General features: G+C 46.5%; 1 protein-coding gene across 3 annotated transcripts in view; it reads left to right on the top strand.

Moving 5' to 3' along the window:
- Positions 1-19,625, top strand: part of LOC142303756 (hematopoietic lineage cell-specific protein-like) — an 88,850-nt gene that overhangs the window by 57,061 nt on the left and 12,164 nt on the right. For 2 of the 3 annotated variants that reach the window (XM_075345447.1, XM_075345449.1), the window contains 6 exons: positions 2,620-2,675; positions 3,088-3,157; positions 5,844-5,986; positions 15,635-15,736; positions 15,822-16,398; positions 17,955-18,026. In XM_075345447.1, the coding sequence (XP_075201562.1) occupies positions 2,620-2,675; positions 3,088-3,157; positions 5,844-5,986; positions 15,635-15,736; positions 15,822-16,398; positions 17,955-18,026 (1,020 nt within the window). The remainder of the gene's footprint in view (positions 1-2,619; positions 2,676-3,087; positions 3,158-5,843; positions 5,987-15,634; positions 15,737-15,821; positions 16,399-17,954; positions 18,027-19,625) is intronic. The other variant, XM_075345448.1, reaches the window with a different exon arrangement.

The following is a 19,625-nucleotide window of genomic DNA, read 5'->3' as shown; positions in this document are numbered from 1 at the left end:
AGGCACCGACTATGACACGGTCATAGTGAAGCGTTTTCCACAATACTTACAAATTCTACTGCATATGCACCGGAATTAATGTCTATGATAGCAACATGTGAAGGCCAGGCAGACAGACAGGTGCGGGAAAAGATTCAGCATCCTAGTGCCAGTATGGCATTGGCTTTACTTTATATATGAAAATCCTGCTGGTTGGTTCCCTTTAAAGTGTGTAGAGTATTTAGCGGTATACTCTGTTCCTATGTTCACTTGTGATGCTTTGCTTGAATTTGGTGGATAAAGAAATTGCAATAAATCTGTGTGCCAATCTATTGCGCCGCTTCACTTCAGCTCTTCCCGATTACCCTGGTGTGGTGGCAATAGGGCTAATGATTTTTGGTATTGTCAGCTTTGTAATGTCAACAGCCCTGGTGTTAGTAATGGAGAGGTGTCGATCAGATACCCCCATTATAAATCAGTAAGTCAAAATAAATAAACGCACACATAAAAATTCTTATTTGAAAAAACACTCCTAGACATGTTCCCTGGTTCACAAATTTATTTAAATACATGCAGATTCGACTTAGACCACTGAATCCGACGTAGTCCAGAAAGGGAAACCTTAAAGACATAAAAAGAGAAACAAAGACAAGACACCATCCCTCGTTCACAAATTTATTAGAAAAAAAATCATCCCACCCAGGTCCGACCTAGTCCATGGTGTTTCCACTCCATCTCCCAAAGGTGTAGTCCAAAACCTATGGAGCCTTGTGAAAAGGAAGCTTCATAGATTTTAGCAGCAGCCAATCCGAGTCAGGCTGCGCTCCACGAGACATTGTGCAGCAGCAAAATGTGGCATCACTTTTAATAAAGACTATATAGAAAGTTATTTAACTTTGCATTTAGGAAGTAAAGTAACTATTAAAAAAAAACTATTCAGAGGTGTAGATAGTCTATAAAGAGAATCTGTTACGTTGGACAAGCTATTTAATGCAGATGTAGGGTTAATCTATGGTTAATAGCATTCAAAAGATACCCAGCTATCTAAGAGGAAATTCACTCTTTTTTCATTTGTGAGCCATCAGCTATTAGTGGTACAGGTTTTTTGGTGCGGATGTGTCAGTTGCGGCTGTTAGCACGATCCAGCACTTTGACTGACAGCTCACAATTCAGTGCATCAGTGCATGGCCGGCTTTCAGTCAGAATGCTGGTTTGTGCTTATGGCTACTGCTCACATTGTCAAGGTTGGGAATTTTGGAGAAACCACAAATGGGGTTCGTCAGGGTCACAGAGACGGATTTCAAATTAATCTGCGCAGATATAAATGATTCTGACAATAATGATCACGGAAAAGACGTATTCACTGTTTGAACAGAAGCAAGCGTCTGGCTCATGAATTAAAAATCTCATGATTATGCAGTCCAACATTTGACCTTGAAATGGGAACAAGGAGTAAAGATAAAGCCCCAGTTTCACATCCCAGCTGGTGAGAACCAACATGTTATGAATACAATCAGTGTGTAAAGGTACTGTCACACTTAGCGACGCTCCAGCGATCCCACCAGCGATCTGACCTGGCAGAGATCGCTGGAGCGTCGCTACATGGTCGCTGGTGAGCTGTCAAACAGGCAGATCTCCACAGTGATCAGAGATCAGCCACCAGCGAACCGTGTAACGACGCTGTGCTTGGTAACCATAGTACACATCGGGTTACTAAGCAAAGCGCTTTGCTTATAGTTACCCAATGTGTACCTTGGCTACATGTGCAGGGAGCAGGGAGCTGGCTTCTAAAAGCTGCGGATGCTGGTAACTAAGATAAATATTGGGTAACCAAGCAAAGCCTTTGCTTGGTTACCCGATGTGTACCTTGGTTAACAGCGTCCGCAGAAGCCGGCTCCCTGCTCCCTGCACATTCAGATCGTTGCTCTTTCGCTGTCAAACACAGCGATCTGTGCTTCACAGCGTGAGAGCAAGACCCAAAAAATGGTCCAGGACATTCAGCAACGACCGGCGACATCACAGCAGAGGCCAGGTCGTTGCTGGATGTCACACACAGCGACATCGCTAGCAACATCGCTGTTGCATCACAAAAACCGTGACTCAGCAGCGATGTCGCTAGCGATGTCGCTTAGTGAGACGTGGCCTTTATGAATACTTCTTTGTTCATTGTACATTTTAGCTTATCCATCTTGGTTAACACATTCCTGTGCACATCTTAAAATCATATTATGCGATTGTCATGCAGACATACAGATAATTATGCAACGACATCAATGTTTTAATTATATACTCACACAGATTATCTTATTACATCAGGACAAATGGCTTACAGCCCAGGCCTTACCCCCACAGCATCACATGACTGAAAGCCGGCAGCTCCCAGAAGTGCACTTCAGTACGATGATAAGGGATATTTCTAATGCTACTTTTACTTGCAGATTAACCCCAGACCTGCAAGGAAATAGGTTATCTGATGTGACAGGTTCCCTTTAAGTATGACTGGAAGAGATTATATATTGGCAAGAATAATTTTGTGAGAGTGTTAATGAATCTGTGCCCATTGTTTCAACAATTTAGCCCATCCTTTAATCTCAGTATATTTATACATCTTAACTTACTCAATTATTTTCATTGTTGCAGACCATGCAAAAGGATTTGGAGGCCGATATGGTGTGCAGACTGACCGTGTGGACAAGGTACGAGAGTGATAGCCTGCAAAATCGAAACATTCACAGCACCACTCCAGCGTTTCTTATTGTTACTTTTTTTTCAGTGCTGGAGTGGAGCTTGAAATGTAAATCCTCTACCCCTAGTGTTATACTTACCCTGCGGCATTTTCATACTTTTTGGTGCCGCTCTGATCCCATCTTGTGCCCGTACCTTATGACTGGCCGTAAGTCAAAAGTTACATAAGCACTCAATACATCTCTATGAGAGCCACAACAAGACTCTCATAGACTTGTATTGAGTTGAGCTTACATCTGATACTTGCCTTAAATTATATAAATTTTATGGCCAGAGTTTCAATTCATGCTCACAGATTCAATGTTATTCATCTACTGATACAGTACCATGTAACTTTACGCCATTCTTTTTCCTTTGTTACAGTCTGCTTCAGGGTTTGGTGAGATTGAATCACCCAGTTCTGTCTATGAGAAAACACAGCCTCTGGAAGCCAGTGAGTGTTATATATATGTATAAATCATTCCCACCATATCTGCTATAGGCAGGCAAACTTTCATTGAATTATTGGTATATCAGTATATCAGGTACACCTTTGAAATGAGACATATCCTATTTATGTTAAGTGAGGGCCCACCAAGTGGGACCTCTGTGAGTCCCATGCACCATCATAGATGAGGAAGAGGCAGCACATCCATGGTCATTCTTCTTTATAGCTAATGAGTTATGGGGCCCTCCAAGAGATTTAAAGTGAACCTGTCAGGTGTAGTATGCACCCAGAACCACGAGCAGTTCTGGGTACATATTGCTAATCCCTGCCTAACAGTCCCTGCATCTAGTAGTATAAATAAAGAGATCTTTAGAAAAGTATTTCTAAAGATCTTTTATGATATGCTAATGAGCGCAGGGACTAGTGGAAATGGCGGTACTTCCCTGTGCTAACATGCTAAGACTAGTCGGGGGTAGTAACGCCCTTACGACTAGTCCCTGGCCTCATTAGCATCTCATAAAGGATCTTTAGAAATACGTTTTCTAAAGATCCCTTTATCTATGCTAGTGTATATGTGAAGCCCCGCAGGTGTTGTGTCGGTGCTGGTTCATTACCTTCAGGGACTCCACATGGATGAACAGTCTGGTCACAGGTAGGGAACCTTATTTTTAGATTGTCGTGACGCCACTCTCGGTATTGTGGTCAGGGTGACCGCCACTGCAGATTAAGGGGTGCCTGGGGCTGATGGTGGGTGCAGTCAGTTGTAGTGGCCTCCCGAGAGTGAGGCAAGCCCCAGGGCCCTGTGTAAGTTTGTGGAACCACAAGGCGCAGAATGACTCAAACACAGAAGCAGAATGTCTTTCAGGGGTTTTACTCACATTAGGTGGCAGGGTGAGTAACCCGGGCATAGCTGGAATGAACCAGGCTGGAACCAGGTATCCTTCCGGCTGGCTGATGAGGGTGACTACCAACTCACCTTCCTTAGCCCTTTTTGTTTTTGTGGTGACCCCAACTTGAAGTCCCTACGGGGGTCACCCAGGGAAGTTGCTGCTGCCTGTTCTCCCCTCGTTTCGGCTCGTTTGCTTGTAGCCTGGACCAGATCACTCCGGCTGCTTGCCTCCTGTGAACTATGGGCCCTCTCTTTGCTACGTGGCTGCGGACTCTGTGGTGGTATGGTGTGGGTCTGGAGTGCCCCCACCGGCAGGTTTGGCAGAAGAAAGGTGAATCTATCTCTGCACTGGGACCTGTTACCCTTCCGGGCCTGGTCCCTCCTGGCAGTCCCCTTACTCCGCCACCCCTTTGCTCTCTCTAGCCTTGGGTGGATTTCGGGCGGCACTACCAGGTGACCGATCTCCCCCATCGGTAGTCATTGCGCATACGCTGTCAGCTTGTGACAGACTCCAGGGTCTGCTGCATGTGACTGCTCTCCCTGAGCTGCACTCACTAACTGGCTCACTACTTCCTCCTCTCCTGTTCTTGCCTACGCAACCTAGCAACCAGGCTCTCTACCACACCCCTTGAGTGGACATGGAGGCCACGCCCCCTCCTGGAATCTCTCAGGGGTCCTCCCAAAGGTATATGTGTCAGACCTGATTACTATGCGCCTGTGTAGTCACACCTCGGTCAGCCTTCTGGATTACCTGTATTGTACTGCCCCCAGCATGGGTGCAGTACTCAGTGGTGCTTGACCAGGTCAGGGGCGCCACATATACAGGGACTGTTAGGTAGGGATTAGCAATATGCACCCAGAACTGCTCGTGGTTTTGGGTGCATATTGCACCTGACCGGTTCCCTTTAATGAAGTGTTTACTTGGAATGCTGTTTTAATATAGCTCACCGTTGACTTCTTGCATTTTTTTAACATTTCTGAACATGTATAGATCATTGAATCAAACAATGATTTGTCCTAATCCTTCTACATTTCATTATTTGTTGGTGAATACTTTTTTTTAAAGCTTACAACATATTGGTTGCCATCTTTTAGGTATTTCGGGGAGTGTTTTGTTTCTTGAGAATGCTGTTTTGTGTCTGTTGAGTTTGATGTTATATGGGCTTTTTACCTTCTATTCACTAAAAGGAATATATCTTTTATTCATATTTTGCCTTTAGTAATTCTTCACACTTTGTTCAGTGGGTTATTTATCTTTGTGTATGTCCAAGCCACTTTACTAAAATTTTCTTAGTATATACTGCCAGTTACAATACATGGCAATGCGGCATTGTAAAGAGGAAATTGAATTCTGGAGGTCAATGTTTAGCTGAGATTCAGGGAACGCTCACACTAGTGTATAGCATCCGTTGATTCTGCCATGCGAGACAATCGGATCTGATATGCGAATGACACTTGGTCAAACTTTGCTGTGAATGTGAGATGAGTGTAATTCACTGTGCTCCAACTCTCTCACATGCGATAATCGGAGCACAGATGCGTTGAAGATAGAGAATTTAATTTCTCCATCTTCTTGGTAATTTGATCAGCAACTCAAAGTAGGAAGTCTTAGTTTTCTTTTTTTTTTTGTAGGATGTGAAAAGACACATGATTGTAATGGGTCTGTAACTTATCCACAAAAGTAACGGAGAGTTCATATAACAAAAAACTAATATGTAAGAGACCTTAGGTCACTTAGATAATCATTTTTAATGGATTTACCTTTCAAACACTGAACTCTTCCTTTGAATAAAATATTTTCAGTGACAAGTGGAGCTCAGAACCTAAGGTCTCGTTTTGAGAATATGGCTAAGGTGGCAGAAGAGGAAAATCGTCAGAAAGCAGAGGAAGAGAGAGCCAGGAGACTGAAGAAGGATAAAGTGGAACGGGAGGCACAAGTAAAGGAGGTGAGAGAAAAAAAATGAAATTCTCATTGCTAGCTAAACATGGTACAATCATATAGTGACTTTGCATAGAGGCTTAACCAATAGAGAAAAAAGTGACTGATTAAACAAAAAGCACATTTCAGATGAACAAGTAAACCCCACACTACTACAGGGCTTTGCAAAAATATTCTCCGCCATCTGCTTCCCCCACCTCCATTGGCCTTTTTCGTGTTTTGCTACCTCACAACCTATAATTCTGGAATTGAATTTCACTGTCTGTTTGAGGGTTTCCATCCGTTCATGTAAAGAACATGCCTATAGCGGGCTGTTGTCGCGGGCGGCGGGGCGCTGCGCTCGCTAACGCTCGGGCCCGGCGCTGCTGCTGCTGCTCGGTGGCTCGAGCGGTGGGCCGGATCCGGGGACCCGAGCGGCGCTCCTCGCCCGTGAGTGAAAAGGGGGTGGTTTGGTTGGGGATTTAGTCCGTGATGCCACCCACGGGTTGTGGTGAAGGTGGGCACCACCGCTGCTGGTGACGGGGATCCCGAGAGCGATGGTAGGCAGCAGCTGGAATGTTGTTTTCCCCCTCCGTGGGTAGGGGTTGGTGGTCCCGGGGCCCGGTGGTGTGACAGGGAGGCATGGTCGGTGAGGTGCAGGGTTGCAGGGACAGCGCAGCGCGGTGCCGGATGGCACGGGTGTACTCACTCAGCAAGAGATGCACAAAGTCTCCGGTAAACCAAACGGCTGGATGGACGGGTCCCGCAGCCAGCTGCAGTGTCTCTCCCCGGACAGGTGATGGTGGCTTTCTCTCCCTGCACCTTTGTGTACTGTATTGACTCCAATGGCTTCCCAACGGTAGTCCGCTCCCCGGTGTACAGATACCGGAGGAGCCCGTTTTACCCGCAGGCGCTGGCCCTTGGATTTCTAGCCGGTGGCTGTGGCTGTATATCCTCACGGTGTGAGCGGTTGCCTTCAATCAGGACTTGGTTGTTAGGGAACCCCGGGGGTTCCTGTCACATTCGGATTTGACTGTTGATGGCGGCTCCAAGCCTGGTCGGGGTCCAAAGGCCCTGCTTGTGTGTGCTTAGCTTCACTCCGTTCCCCGGTCCGGTACCGGTGGGCCACTGCCCAGCCCCGTTCCTTATGGCTCTGCGGAGTTCCACCAATTCCTGCAGACGGCCACCGCCATCTGCCAACCTTGCTGTCAGTGTCTGGGCTCCTACCCAGACACCTTAAGTGTTTACTCCTCTCGCTTTCACCTCCAAGACTCAACTGTCATTTTTCCTGCCTCCAGGCCTGTGAACTCCTCGGTGGGTGGGGCCAACCGTCTGGCTCCTCCCCACCTGGTGTGGACATCAGACCCTGGAGGGAGGCAACAAGGGTTTTGTGTCTGACTAATGTAACTGTCTGGGGGTGGGGGTGTGTGTGTGTTTTGTCTGTGGCTACCTGGCTAGTCCAGGGCACCACACTTTACACGCTACAACATATCTAACTATGTGTCAGCGGGGTCACTTCGTAAGTGACGCACATCCGGCATCGTTAGTGATGTTGTAGCGTGTGACAGCTACGTGAGATTGCAATTGAATGTAAAACCGTTCATCGCATACACGTCGTTCATTTGCTAAAAATTGCACGTCGGGTTGCTCAATGTTCCTGAGGCAGCACACATCGCAGTGTGTGGCACCCCGGTAACGATGAACAGATCTTACCTGCGTCCCGCGGCTCCCGCCGGTAATGCGGAAGGAAGAAGGTGGGCGGGATGTTTACGTCCCGCTCATCTCCGCCCCTCCGCTTCAATTGGCCGGCCGCATTGTGACGTCGCTGTGACGCCGAACGTCCCTCCCACTCCAGGAAGTGGATGTTCGCCGCCCACATCGAGGTCGTATGTACGGGTAAGTATATGTGATGGCAATTAATTGTTTGTGCGACACGGTCAACAAATTGAATGTGTCGCACATACAATGGGGGCGTGTCACATCGCATACGATATCGTATGCTTAATTGTAAGGTGTAAAGCAGGCTTATAACTGTGAAGATTTGGTTTTCTTTTTATTGTCAAGCAAACAACTGATAGGACACAATAACTGAAAATGTCAGTCTGCATAAGTATTGACCCCCCCCTAAAGTCAGTACTTTGTAGATTCTCCTTTTATAGAAATAACACCTGCAAGTCATGTTGGATAAGTCTCTATGAGCTTTCCACATCTTGCCACTGGGATTTTTGCACCTTTCTCCAGGTAAAACTGCTCCAGCTCCTTTAATTTTGATGGTTTCTTCTGATGAACAGCAATCGTCAAGTCTGACCACAAATTCTCAATTAGATTAAGATCTGGGCTTTGACTAGGCCACTGCAATAAACGTACACATTTCTCCTTAAACCACTCAAGTGTTGCTTTAGCATTAATTTGTGGCATTGTCTTGAGAGAAGGTGAACCTCCATCCCAATCTCAAATCACTGAGACTGAAACAGGTTTTGTTCAAGAATATCCCTGTATTTCACACCCTCCATCTTTTCTTCAACTTTCCCTCATTATTTGTTCCTGCTGTTGAAAACATCTTCACTGCATGATACTGCCACCAACATGTTTCGCTGTGGGGATGGTGTTCTTGGGGTGAGGAGCTGCATTTATTTTGGTGGCCAAAAGTTCAGTTTTGATCTCATTTGACCACAGCACCTTCCTCCATACATTTGGGGAGTCTACCACATGTCTGTCACCACGGAGATGTTTGAAAACTTCGCCCCTTTGTGATAGAGTGGAGGTTTCCCCCCACAGAATGTCCCTCCAAGCTGCATGGGGTCGGGTAAGGCCTCTGGAGGTAATACCAGTACTGAAATACCCTCTCAGAAAATTTTAGTTTCAAGGGACCTCTGCCGAAATCAGTGATCAATACGTATTACCAGAGATATGGCACAATGTAAAAAACGAGGAGTCTCATACATCATCAATGCCTCCTTTACCCTCTCGGCCAAACCCTGGGAAAACTTTTTTTTCAGCTCATTGTTGATTCTGTATGTCCATTGACCGTCGCAGGAAATCAGAGCAATAATCCTCTGCAGGTAATTGCTCTGCTGCAGTCAACGGATCTTAGACCTCGGCTAAAGATGTGTTGTCTGGATCATCATAGATGAGACTGAGTGCCAAGAAAAAGTCGTACACTGATATAACAAAATGAAGAATCAGCGGGCAAGGAAAAAGGCCCACGGTTGTGGGTCCCCACTCAAAAGTGAGAATAATTCCCACACACTGTACCTCACTAGCAGAAGAGTGGGGACATAAGTGAAAGTACAACTTACATGTCTCCCTAATAGTAACAAACCAACTGCGCTCCCATAAAAATCTGTCAGGGAAAGGCAGCTTGGATTCAGATAATCCACCCGGACAGATTACTCTGGTGTGGGCGGATTGAGCTTGCTGCAGTACCGCTCCCTTTAATTCAGCCACCTGAAGAGGCAGGGTCTGCAATCGTTTTCCTAGTACAACAAACGGGTCCATGCTGGATTAAAAAAAGTTGGGGCAACTGTAATGTCACAATGTTACTTCAGGATAGCAAAGGACAGGGGCTCCTATATTGTCCCTTATGATAGGAGACCCTTAGGTTATCTCTCATCTCCAGATTACTTCTGATGGTGGAAATGCCGGAGTCACATGCATTTCTATATTCCTTAGAAATACTACTCTAATACCCCTCTCCCTCTGGGAGGGATGGTGCAGGAGCTAGATAGTAAACAGATAAGGACAGACAGGGGAAAAACAAAACTTTGACACATTGCACATACACAGGATTAGATAAAAGAGAGACTAAAGAGAAAAACAAGAGCAGCAAAAAGGCAACAAGGGTAAACTCCATAACAACAGGTATCACACCAGATAGTCTGGATCACTACACCTTCCCAGATCAGCTAAGATAAACTATAGCTGGCATAGGTGAAATGTTCCAGCCAGCATATATAGGAGGGGAGACAATGTGATTGGCTTCCCCACAGCAGGTGATCAAAGGAGACTAATAAGCTAGCCTGCCTCTGAATTAGCACTCAGCAGGTCAATGCCTGAGTCTGCATGCATAGATTACTGACACCAGCGTAGTTTTCAGGCAGAGAATCAGAATCTGCAGTGTGAAAAGAATCCGACGATGCCATGGCAGCCGTCAAAGCTTGCAAAAATCTCCATGTAATAATGTCTTTTAGGAAACTCAAAATGAGCTTTCCAATTCTTGGCTGTAAGTAAAGGGTTTTTTTCTGGTCACTGTTTCACAAATGTGAGCTCTGTGTACAGCTTATTGTGGTCATATGGACAAATACTCCAGTCTCTGATTCGGAACTCTGCAGCGCATTCAAGTTTACCTTTGGTCCTTGTGCTGCTTCTCTGATTAACGCCCTCCTTGCCCGAGCTGAGCATTTTGGTGGGCAGTCCTCTCTTGGCAGGTTTGTTGTGGTACCATGTTATTTCCATTTGATGATAATGGATTTTCTAGTGTGACGCCCAGGCAAAACCAGGTAGTCACAGATAGGACCCTGCACAACACCCTTCCCCACTTAGGAAACACACAGCCGACCTGAAACCCTAGTCACCCCCCCTTAGGGAAAGATAGTCACACCAGTGGGCGGGACCAGGTGGTTGGACACGCCCACCGAGGGGTCTAGACAGCCCGGGGCAGGAAAACAAGTAACCTAGTCTAGCTTGTAGTTCAGTTTGGAGAGGAGTGTGGGCTGGAGCTAAGTGTAGCTCCAGTAGAGGAAGTTCAAGTTGAACGGTGCCAGGGTAGGAGCCCTAGTACCTTGGCTAGGAGGCAGACGGTGGTCTCTGTCAGCAGGAGACGGGAAGACGGCTCGGCAGAACCGAGGTGGACCGGGACAGGGTTGTAGCCCGCCGGTACCGACACAGGGAACCGACCCGGAAACCGGAACACAAAGGGGGGTACTTGGACCCTTAAGCCAGGACCGGAAACCAGCAGCCTGGTTAATTAACCGATTGAGGCCAGGACTAGAGGTTCTGTCCCACCCAAAGTCCCTCATAGAAGACAACAGCCCACCGATAGGGATAGGAGGTCACCGCCAGGGCCCATAGATCTCAAGGGCCAGCGTCTGCGGGCACGGCTCCTTAGGCCACATCCAGCCGGGAGCGGACTCCTGAGTTTCAGACTAGGAAGTCCACCTTACACAAAACAGTGCAGAGGAAAAGGATAGAGACCACCTGCCCGGGTGGGGGACCTGAATGCAACCGGCTGTGGCACCGGCCACCAGCACCTTGGTTTACCAGAGACTCGTGTGATTCATTGACTGTGAGTAATCAAGCATCCCCTGCCATCGCTATACCCTGCACAGAGACACTGGGTCCCGGGGCAACCATCCCTGGCCACGAAGGGGTTAACATCTAGCTGCCACAACATCTCCCCCGGGTGCCCCATAACAGCAGCGGTGGTGTCCCAACTCACCACACACCGTGGCGTCACGAACTTAATATGGCCTAGCCCGTACATCTACATCCCCCCTTTTTATTCAGCGTCTCCGCGAGACCCCCGGGTCCGGAGGCCCTCGAGCCACCACCCCAGAAGGCCCGGATCTGAGCAGCATCGGCTGCTGGCATGGGGGCGGCACACTAGTTCTCTGGGGATCATCAGAGATTGGGATATTTTTTTTTTTTTTTTTTTAAACCCAACTCTGACTTATACTTCTCAACAACTTTGTCTCCAACTTGTTTGGAAATCTCGGTCTTCATGGTATTGTTTGGTTAGTGGTGCTTCTTACTTAATGGTGTTGCAGACTCTGAGGCATTTCAAAAAAGGTGTGTCTATACTGACAGACCATGTGACACTTTTATTGCACACAGGTGGAATTCCTTTCACTAAGCATGTGTCTTATGAAGGCAATTGCTTGCACCAGAAATTTTTAGGGCTTCATAGCAAAAGGAGTGAATATATTGCACATGGCAATTTTTATTTATTTTATCCCTGCATCTGTGACAGTTTCTGTGATTGGTTTTAATCAGACCTCTGACGTGCCAGCATCTGTGATTGGTTGCTCTCTCTCCTGGCGGTTTACCCAGCTCATCCCAATTGCTTTGGAGCAGAAGCATTCGGTCTAATATAAGGTGTTATTGACCGCTGTGATTTGTCAAAAAATCACAGCTGCCACAAAGTTCTGGATTAGAAATGGGTAGTGGTCTATGAAACCCCCCATTACTAATAGTGTAAATAAAAATAAACACAAGACAGAGAAAAATCCTTAAAAAAAAAAATACAAAAAACAACACCCTTCTTCTCCAATTTATTAACCTCCAAAACACACCTGTGGGTTCGACGAAATCCACAGCCGTGACGTCCCATGATGATCCCAGTTCTGCTTCATCCGAAGTCACAGTGCGAGGTCACATTAGAAAACGTGACCAAACACTGAGGCTGCAGAGACACATTCATGGAGCCACAGCTGTGGGCGATGACATCAGTGAGTTTGCTTGAAGTTACAGCTAGCTGTTCCCACAGTACCCAAGATGGGACCTTAGGTAAACTCACTGATGTCACCGCTCACAGCTGCGGCCCCATCATTGAACTAACATAGGAAACCCGGTATCAAATTCAATGGCCCTGGATTACCTGGATTATTATTGACTTCAATGGTGCCAGATTTCCTGATTAACAGGCACCATTCAAGTCAATAATCTGGCAGCATTGAACTTAATGCAGGATTACCGGAATGCGCACTGACCTGTAGAGGTGTTTTAGGGGTTAGTAAATTGAAAAAAGAGGGGTTTGTTGTTTTTTTAATACATTTTTTTCTGTTTTGTGTTCATTTCTTTTTGTTTACAAGATTTGTAATGGGGAGCTCATAGACCCCTCCCCATTTGTAATCCAGGGCTTGATGACAGCTGGGATTTTTTGACAAGACGCTCTTATATTATCCCAATTGCCTCCCTTTCAGGGCAATCGGGATGAGCCGGGTAAAACTCTAGGATTGGTGCATCTATTGGATGCGCCAATTCTGGGGCAGCTGTGGGCTGAAATGTTTAGGCTGGGGGGGCAATAATCATGGGCCTCCACAGTTTGAGACTGCCAGCCTCCAGCTGAACAGTTTACACCAACCCCGTCCACCAGATAGTGTGGCAAATTTTGGTGCCAATTTTAGCCATTTGCCTGTGTGAAAATGTAGTTTGGAGCTAAAACAAATTTTTTGTGGTAAAGAATAATTATTGTTTCTTCTCTGCCCAATAGCATGACATTCTGATTTTCTGGATTTTTTAATTCTGTCTGACACAGTTTAAGTGTACCTACAATAAAAATTACAGACCTCTCCATTTTTTATAGGAGGGAAAACTTAGAAAAATGGCAGTATGTCAAATGTTTATCTTCCCCAGTGTATCCCTAACTTTTTGTGAGCAGTGTAGTCAGTACAACAAAGACATTTGCATCCAGATACCTTATAGGTGACATCTCTGATGGGAGTTGTTGCCTTCCCTTTTGCCTCTACGCAGTTAAGACACCATGGTAAGATTTCATGCCCAGAGCTCGTCTTTGCAGACTTCCCTCTTCTCCATCTCCAGCAGCACTTCCAGACCTGGTGCGCTAAAAAAAAAAAAATTATATATATATATATATATATATATATATATTTATATTTATTTATTATTATTATAATGCCTCTTAAAAACAAAAAATAACACGGCTAACACGGTACAAAGATATATTTTACCTGTATCATAAAAACAAATATCTCTCATTTTGTGCCTCTGAAAAAAATAATTTCCCCTCACTGCTTCCTACACAAAATATACCTGACACAGGCCTTCTCCATAATATTCCGTCCACACTGTCCCTAGCCATACTGTCCCCCCACTAATCCTCTCCATAATATCCCTCCCACACTGAGCCTTTCCATAGTGTTACCGTCCCACACAACCCCTCTCATAATGTTGCCTCCCCACACAGCCCCTTTCCACACTGTCCCCTGTACTGTGGCTCTCCATAATACCCCCACCATACATAACGTACTGACCTCATCACGCTGCTGTATATCGGGGTCGGGGATGACGGACATTCATCTGCTTTGAGCTCCTATGCCCCAGTCACGGCTCCACACTACTCAAATGTATTTATGGCTAAAATATGCAAATACAATATAAGTAGAAGGGAGCAGAGTCTGCCAGACAGCTTCACAGGCTGCTGCAAGTCCTATGGCGGGCCATGTGCGGCCTGTGGGAAGTATGTTATGCAAGCCTGACATAAATTTACACTGGCAAGTATTAAAAAAAAGTTGTCCTTGTTAGGAAAGTGAAAAGAGGCATGGGGAAGATGTAGCTAGTAGTGACAACCATGTTGTATACATGCCATACAATGGAACCAGATAATGAGGAGAATTAGCTGTCTTACAGTAGATTTTAATTGTACCAGAGCTAATTAAAGGGAATTTGTCATGTGGAAAAATGCTATTAACCTGTAGATATGGGGTTAATAGCATTCTGAACCTGCCCAGCACCTGCACATTGAACACCACTGCCAGGTGGAAATTAACTTTGTATCTCCAGGCAGCATTCGGATTTCAGTCCCGGGTGGTGTCGGGGCGTGGGTTTAGTCACCACTCTGTATATGGAGAGCAGCAACTGTAACGTGCCCCCTACACTGACTGACCACCATTCTGCATTAGAACCTGCTGTCAGTCAGTGTGATGGGTGTGGTTACAGCAGCCACTCTCCATACTCAGAGAGGTGACGAAACCTGTGTCGGCGCCACCCCTGTGACTGAAACCCAAATGCTGCCGGTAGGAAGTTAGCTTCCTCTCGGCAGCGAGGGTTAATAATGTATCAGAAAAACACAGAAAACAAGGTCCATATTACTAGCATATATAAGGAAAGTCACCCTATTATAACAAAATACCTAAGAGGTATAAATAAGAGGGTAAAATACACCATTACTAAATACAATCCCTTCACAATGTGCTCACCGTTAGACATAGGTATGGAAGTAGGCAATAGTAACTGACTCTGGATTAATGAAACAAGGTTAAAGTAACCCACCAGGGTACCGCAAAAAAGACCCCACAGACCAACACCGCCCTGCACCTCGATGTGTTTCGCTACCGCTTCAACCCTCTTATTTATATCCTGTCATATTGGGACCCTAATGTGTAATATCTCTATTATGGAGGTCTTATTATGCTTTTGAGATCTGTCCAGGTACTAGGTTTATTATATATTGTCTGACTGCATATTCTGGACCCTATTGATTACGCTGCCTTGCCTGTTTTCATGATGTGTTTATCCACATGTCGTGCTCTGTGTTTTTCCTTTGTATGTCCCGTGTAATATGTAATAAAATATTTTTTGCTATGTTTCTAATCACATTGTGTCTATTTAGACATTATTGCATAATGAATTTGTCTGGAAGTCTTTTTTTTAGGTATTTAGGGGGTTAATAATGTGCAGGTGCCGGGCAAGTTCAGAATGCTATACCTGCAGACTAACTTCGTATCTGCAGGTTAATTGCATTTTTCCATGTGACAGGTTCCCTTTAATATATAAAAGCTGAACTCTGTTTACTATAGCAAACAAAGGACTTCTTACCATAAGACAACTTGATAAATTTTCCAGCATGTCACTGAGGAAGCAGGGGACATAATCTCCAGTTCTTCAATCGTGGGGACGTGAACAGGGAAATTTGTATAATTGCTCTCTCTTGTTGCAGACTCGACAAAGCTCAGATACTGATCAGTCTTGGAAGCAGCCAGTCTCTGTCCCCGTCCCAGTTCCTCGAATTTCTGTGACTCCGCAAACTCCAGAAAAAAAAGTAAATATCTGCTTGTAGGCTTAAAGATTAAAAAGTGAGCCCTGTGAGCCTTTTCATTGATTAATTACAACCTTATCTTATTTAGATTTCACAGGATTCTGAATATGCTGAATATGAGGCACCTCCAGATATGGATTCTGAATATGAGGCCCCTCCAGATATGGATTCTGAATATGAGGCCCCTCCAGATATGGATTCTGAATATGAGGCCCCTCCAGATTTGGATTCTGAATATGAGGCCCCTCCAGATTTGGATTCTGAATATGCTGAATATCAGGCCCCTCCAGATTTGGATTCTGAATATGAGGCCCCTCCAGATTTGGATTCTGAATATGCTGAATATCAGGCCCCTCCAGATTTGGATTGTAAATATGAGGCCCCTCCTGTTCCAGATTCTGGATATGAGGCCCCTCCAGTTCTTCCACCCAGACTCCCTGGAATGATGAAGCCTACTATACCCACTCCAGATAAAATATTTAAGCAGGATAAGACATATGAAGACATTTCTGTGCCATCCCATGTTTCAAAAGAGGAGTATGAAGATATTCCAGATCCTCCACCAAGGCTAGAAGCGGAAGAAACTGAAGATTATGAAGTCATGGACCCCCCAAATGCTCAAAATGATTCTTTATATGAAGAATTACCAAAGGATGGTAAGAGTGGTGAGTAATGATGGGCAAATAGTAACCAGTTGTGTTCAGATTATGCTTACCAAATACTGAGTACTATCCTAGTATTCGTCATGAAAAACAAAATGCTCAGTTTCTCCATTGACTTGCATAAGGTGCGTTATTCGGAACGAATACCGGAATAGTACTTTACTACTGTAGCCATATGTTTTATCTGTGCTGGGTATCATGATATGGGAGGACCCTTTGCCAATTTTTTTATTTATTTAATTAACACCACAATAGGGACACACAAAGCATCTGTGATTGGTTGCAGTTAGACATGCTGTCACACAAGGTGGGGGCGCGTCTGCCTGCAACCACTCACAGTTGATGGGACTGCTGGTGGGCGAGGGAAGCAGTGCATATATATGAAGGATAATGAACAGCACTGGATGTAGTGCTACAGCCACGCGGGAGACTGGTAAGTATAAAACACCTGCTTTTCCCCATTTTCTTTCTTTTTTCTTTATTTTTTTATTACCTGAGTTGCCAGATCCAGATAAGCACCCAGAGAACTCAAGCCCAGGGGTCAGCGCATGGGTACTTGTGAACCCACACGGATTTAGACTTTTAAGGCCGCTTTACACGCTGCAATCTCGCTAGCGAGATCGGTAGCGTGCGTACCCGCCCCCATTGGTTGTGCGTCACGGGCAAATCGCTGCCCGTGGCGCACAACATTGCTCGGACCCATCACACTACTTACCTGCCTAGCGACGTCGCTGTGACCGGCAAACCACCTCCTTTCTAAGGGGGCGGTTCGCTCGGCGTCACAGCGACATCACTAAGCAGCCGCCCAATAGAAGCGGAGGGGCGGAGATGAGCGGGACATAACATCCCGCCCACCTCCTTCCTTCCTCATTGCCGGCAGCCGCAGATAGGGTGAGGTTCTTCGTTCCTGCGGTGTCACACATAGCGATGTGTGCTGCCGCAGGAACGACGAACAACATCGTACCTGTAGCAGCAACGATATTTGGGAACTGGACAGCATGTCAACGAGCAACGATAAGGTGAGTATTTTTGCTCGTTAGCGGTCGCTCGTACGTGTCACACGCAACGACGTCGCTAACGGGGCCGGATGTGCGTCACGAATTCCGTGACCCCAACAACATCGCGTCAGCGATGTCGTTGCATGTAAAGCGGCCTTTACAGTCCGAATCCGCCCATCATTATTCATGACATAAATGAGAGAAATAGTCACATGGACATAGCTATAGGGAAAAAAAAGGCAGCAGTTACAGGCTCAGTGGAGGTACCAAGAACCCTCTGCCACATAAGAAGACTTTACGTAGTATAGGAAATTTCACTTTGGAGGATTGGGGCATATTCATAGATTTGCGTTGGGGTCCAACAACCTTCATGCATAGCTATGATGGTTAGCAATCACAAACACTGAAGAATTACAAAAGTTTCTTAGCCACATAAGAAGACACTAATATTGTAAATGACACATGGTAGGTTGGGGGTCTTGTTACAGATTTTACACTGGCACCTAGGGACTTGAACTAATGCAATATGGTAAGTGCTAATTTTGATTAATCTGTTTTCAGAGCCTTCTAAGAAATGTGGTCAAATGGGAGCCTCAGGTATCAGTGCCGTGGCGTTGTATGATTATGAAGGAGGTAAGCTGTCTTTGCAATTACTAACAAATATCACAAGTGCCAAGGATGAGATATTGTTTAAGATGTAATCATGAGGTCACTGATGATTTTAGACCAATCTGTACAGTGTAGCTCATACTAGAGTATATTTGAATTGATGTCTTTCTCTGCATTCATTTGGTCCATATACAGTGTCAGTCTGAGGCAGCAGGGGCCAGCAGAAACGTTGACTCTCGGGGCTCACTAGTCAACTATGCGCAGATATTACATTCACAAATGTAACTATGTTTTTATATAATAATATACTGGGTAGTTTGTTAAATGAATGATGAGATGTTTCCTTTATCTCTACGTAGTGAAACAAGTTTATTGTGCCAACTACTATTTATGTTGTGGGGTAAGTGACATACTACTGCAAAGGGCCCACCAGAGTATTCTCCAGTTATCCTGTGGGCCAGTCTGAGCCTGCTGCCTATATGAGCTGCTAACATCCAATTTTTCCTACACACAGCCAGAGCCTAGATCAGTGATGGCGAACCTATGGCACGCATGCCAAACAGGGCACGCAGAGCCCTTTGTGCTGGCACGCGCGCTGTCTCCACACTGAGACACTTTGTACTGTCGGTGTGATCGCGCCGACAGTACAAAGTGGTGTTTAGTAGAGGAGACATTTCTCCTCCCTCTCACTCCTCTCCTGGGCCGCAGGCCTGTTGCCTAGGAGACGGAGGAGCGTCAGAAAGCAGCGCTGGCGTCTTGTGGCCGCGCGGGAACCTGTGCTGGAAGGTGAGTTTTTTTTAATTTTATTTTTAGGCTGTGTGCGGCCAAGGTGTGGGGGGACAGAGTCAGCACGGGGCAAACATGGAGCACGGGGGACAGAGCCAGCACGGGGCAAACATGGGAGCACGGGCATAGAGCCAGCACGGGGCAAACATGGAGCACGGGGGACAGAGCCAGCACGGGGAAAACATGGGAGCACGGGCACAGAGCCAGCACGGGGGACAGAGCCAGCACGGGGCAAACATGGGAGCACGGGGACAAAGCCAGCACGGGGCAAACATGGAAGCACGGGGACAGAGCCAGCACGGGGCAAACATGGAGCACGGGGGACAGAGCCAGCACGGAGAAAACATGGGAGCACGGGGACAGAGCCAGCACGGGAAAAACTTGGAGCACGGGGGACAGAGCCAGCACGGGGCAAACATGGGAGCACGGGGACAAAGCCAGCACGGGGCAAACATGGAAGCACGGGGACAGAGCCAGCACGGGGCAAACATGGAGCACGGGGGACAGAGCCAGCACGGAGAAAACATGGGAGCACGGGGACAGAGCCAGCACGGGAAAAACTTGGAGCACGGGGGACAGAGCCAGCACGGGGCAAACATGGGAGCACGGGGACAAAGCCAGCACGGGGCAAACATGGGAGCACGGGGACAAAGCCAGCACGGGACAAACATGGGAGCATGGGGACAGAGCCAGCACGGGGCAAACATGGAGCACGGGGGACAGAGCCAGCACGGGGCAAACATTGGAGCACGGGGGACAGAGCCAGCACGGGGCAAACATTGAAGCACGAGGGACAGAGCCAGCACGGGGCAAACATGGGAGCACGGGGCAAACATG

Source organism: Anomaloglossus baeobatrachus, chromosome 4 (assembly GCF_048569485.1).
Source record: "Anomaloglossus baeobatrachus isolate aAnoBae1 chromosome 4, aAnoBae1.hap1, whole genome shotgun sequence".
Classification (NCBI taxonomy): Eukaryota; Metazoa; Chordata; class Amphibia; order Anura; family Aromobatidae; genus Anomaloglossus; species Anomaloglossus baeobatrachus.
This window is presented reverse-complemented; position numbering and strand designations above follow the sequence as displayed.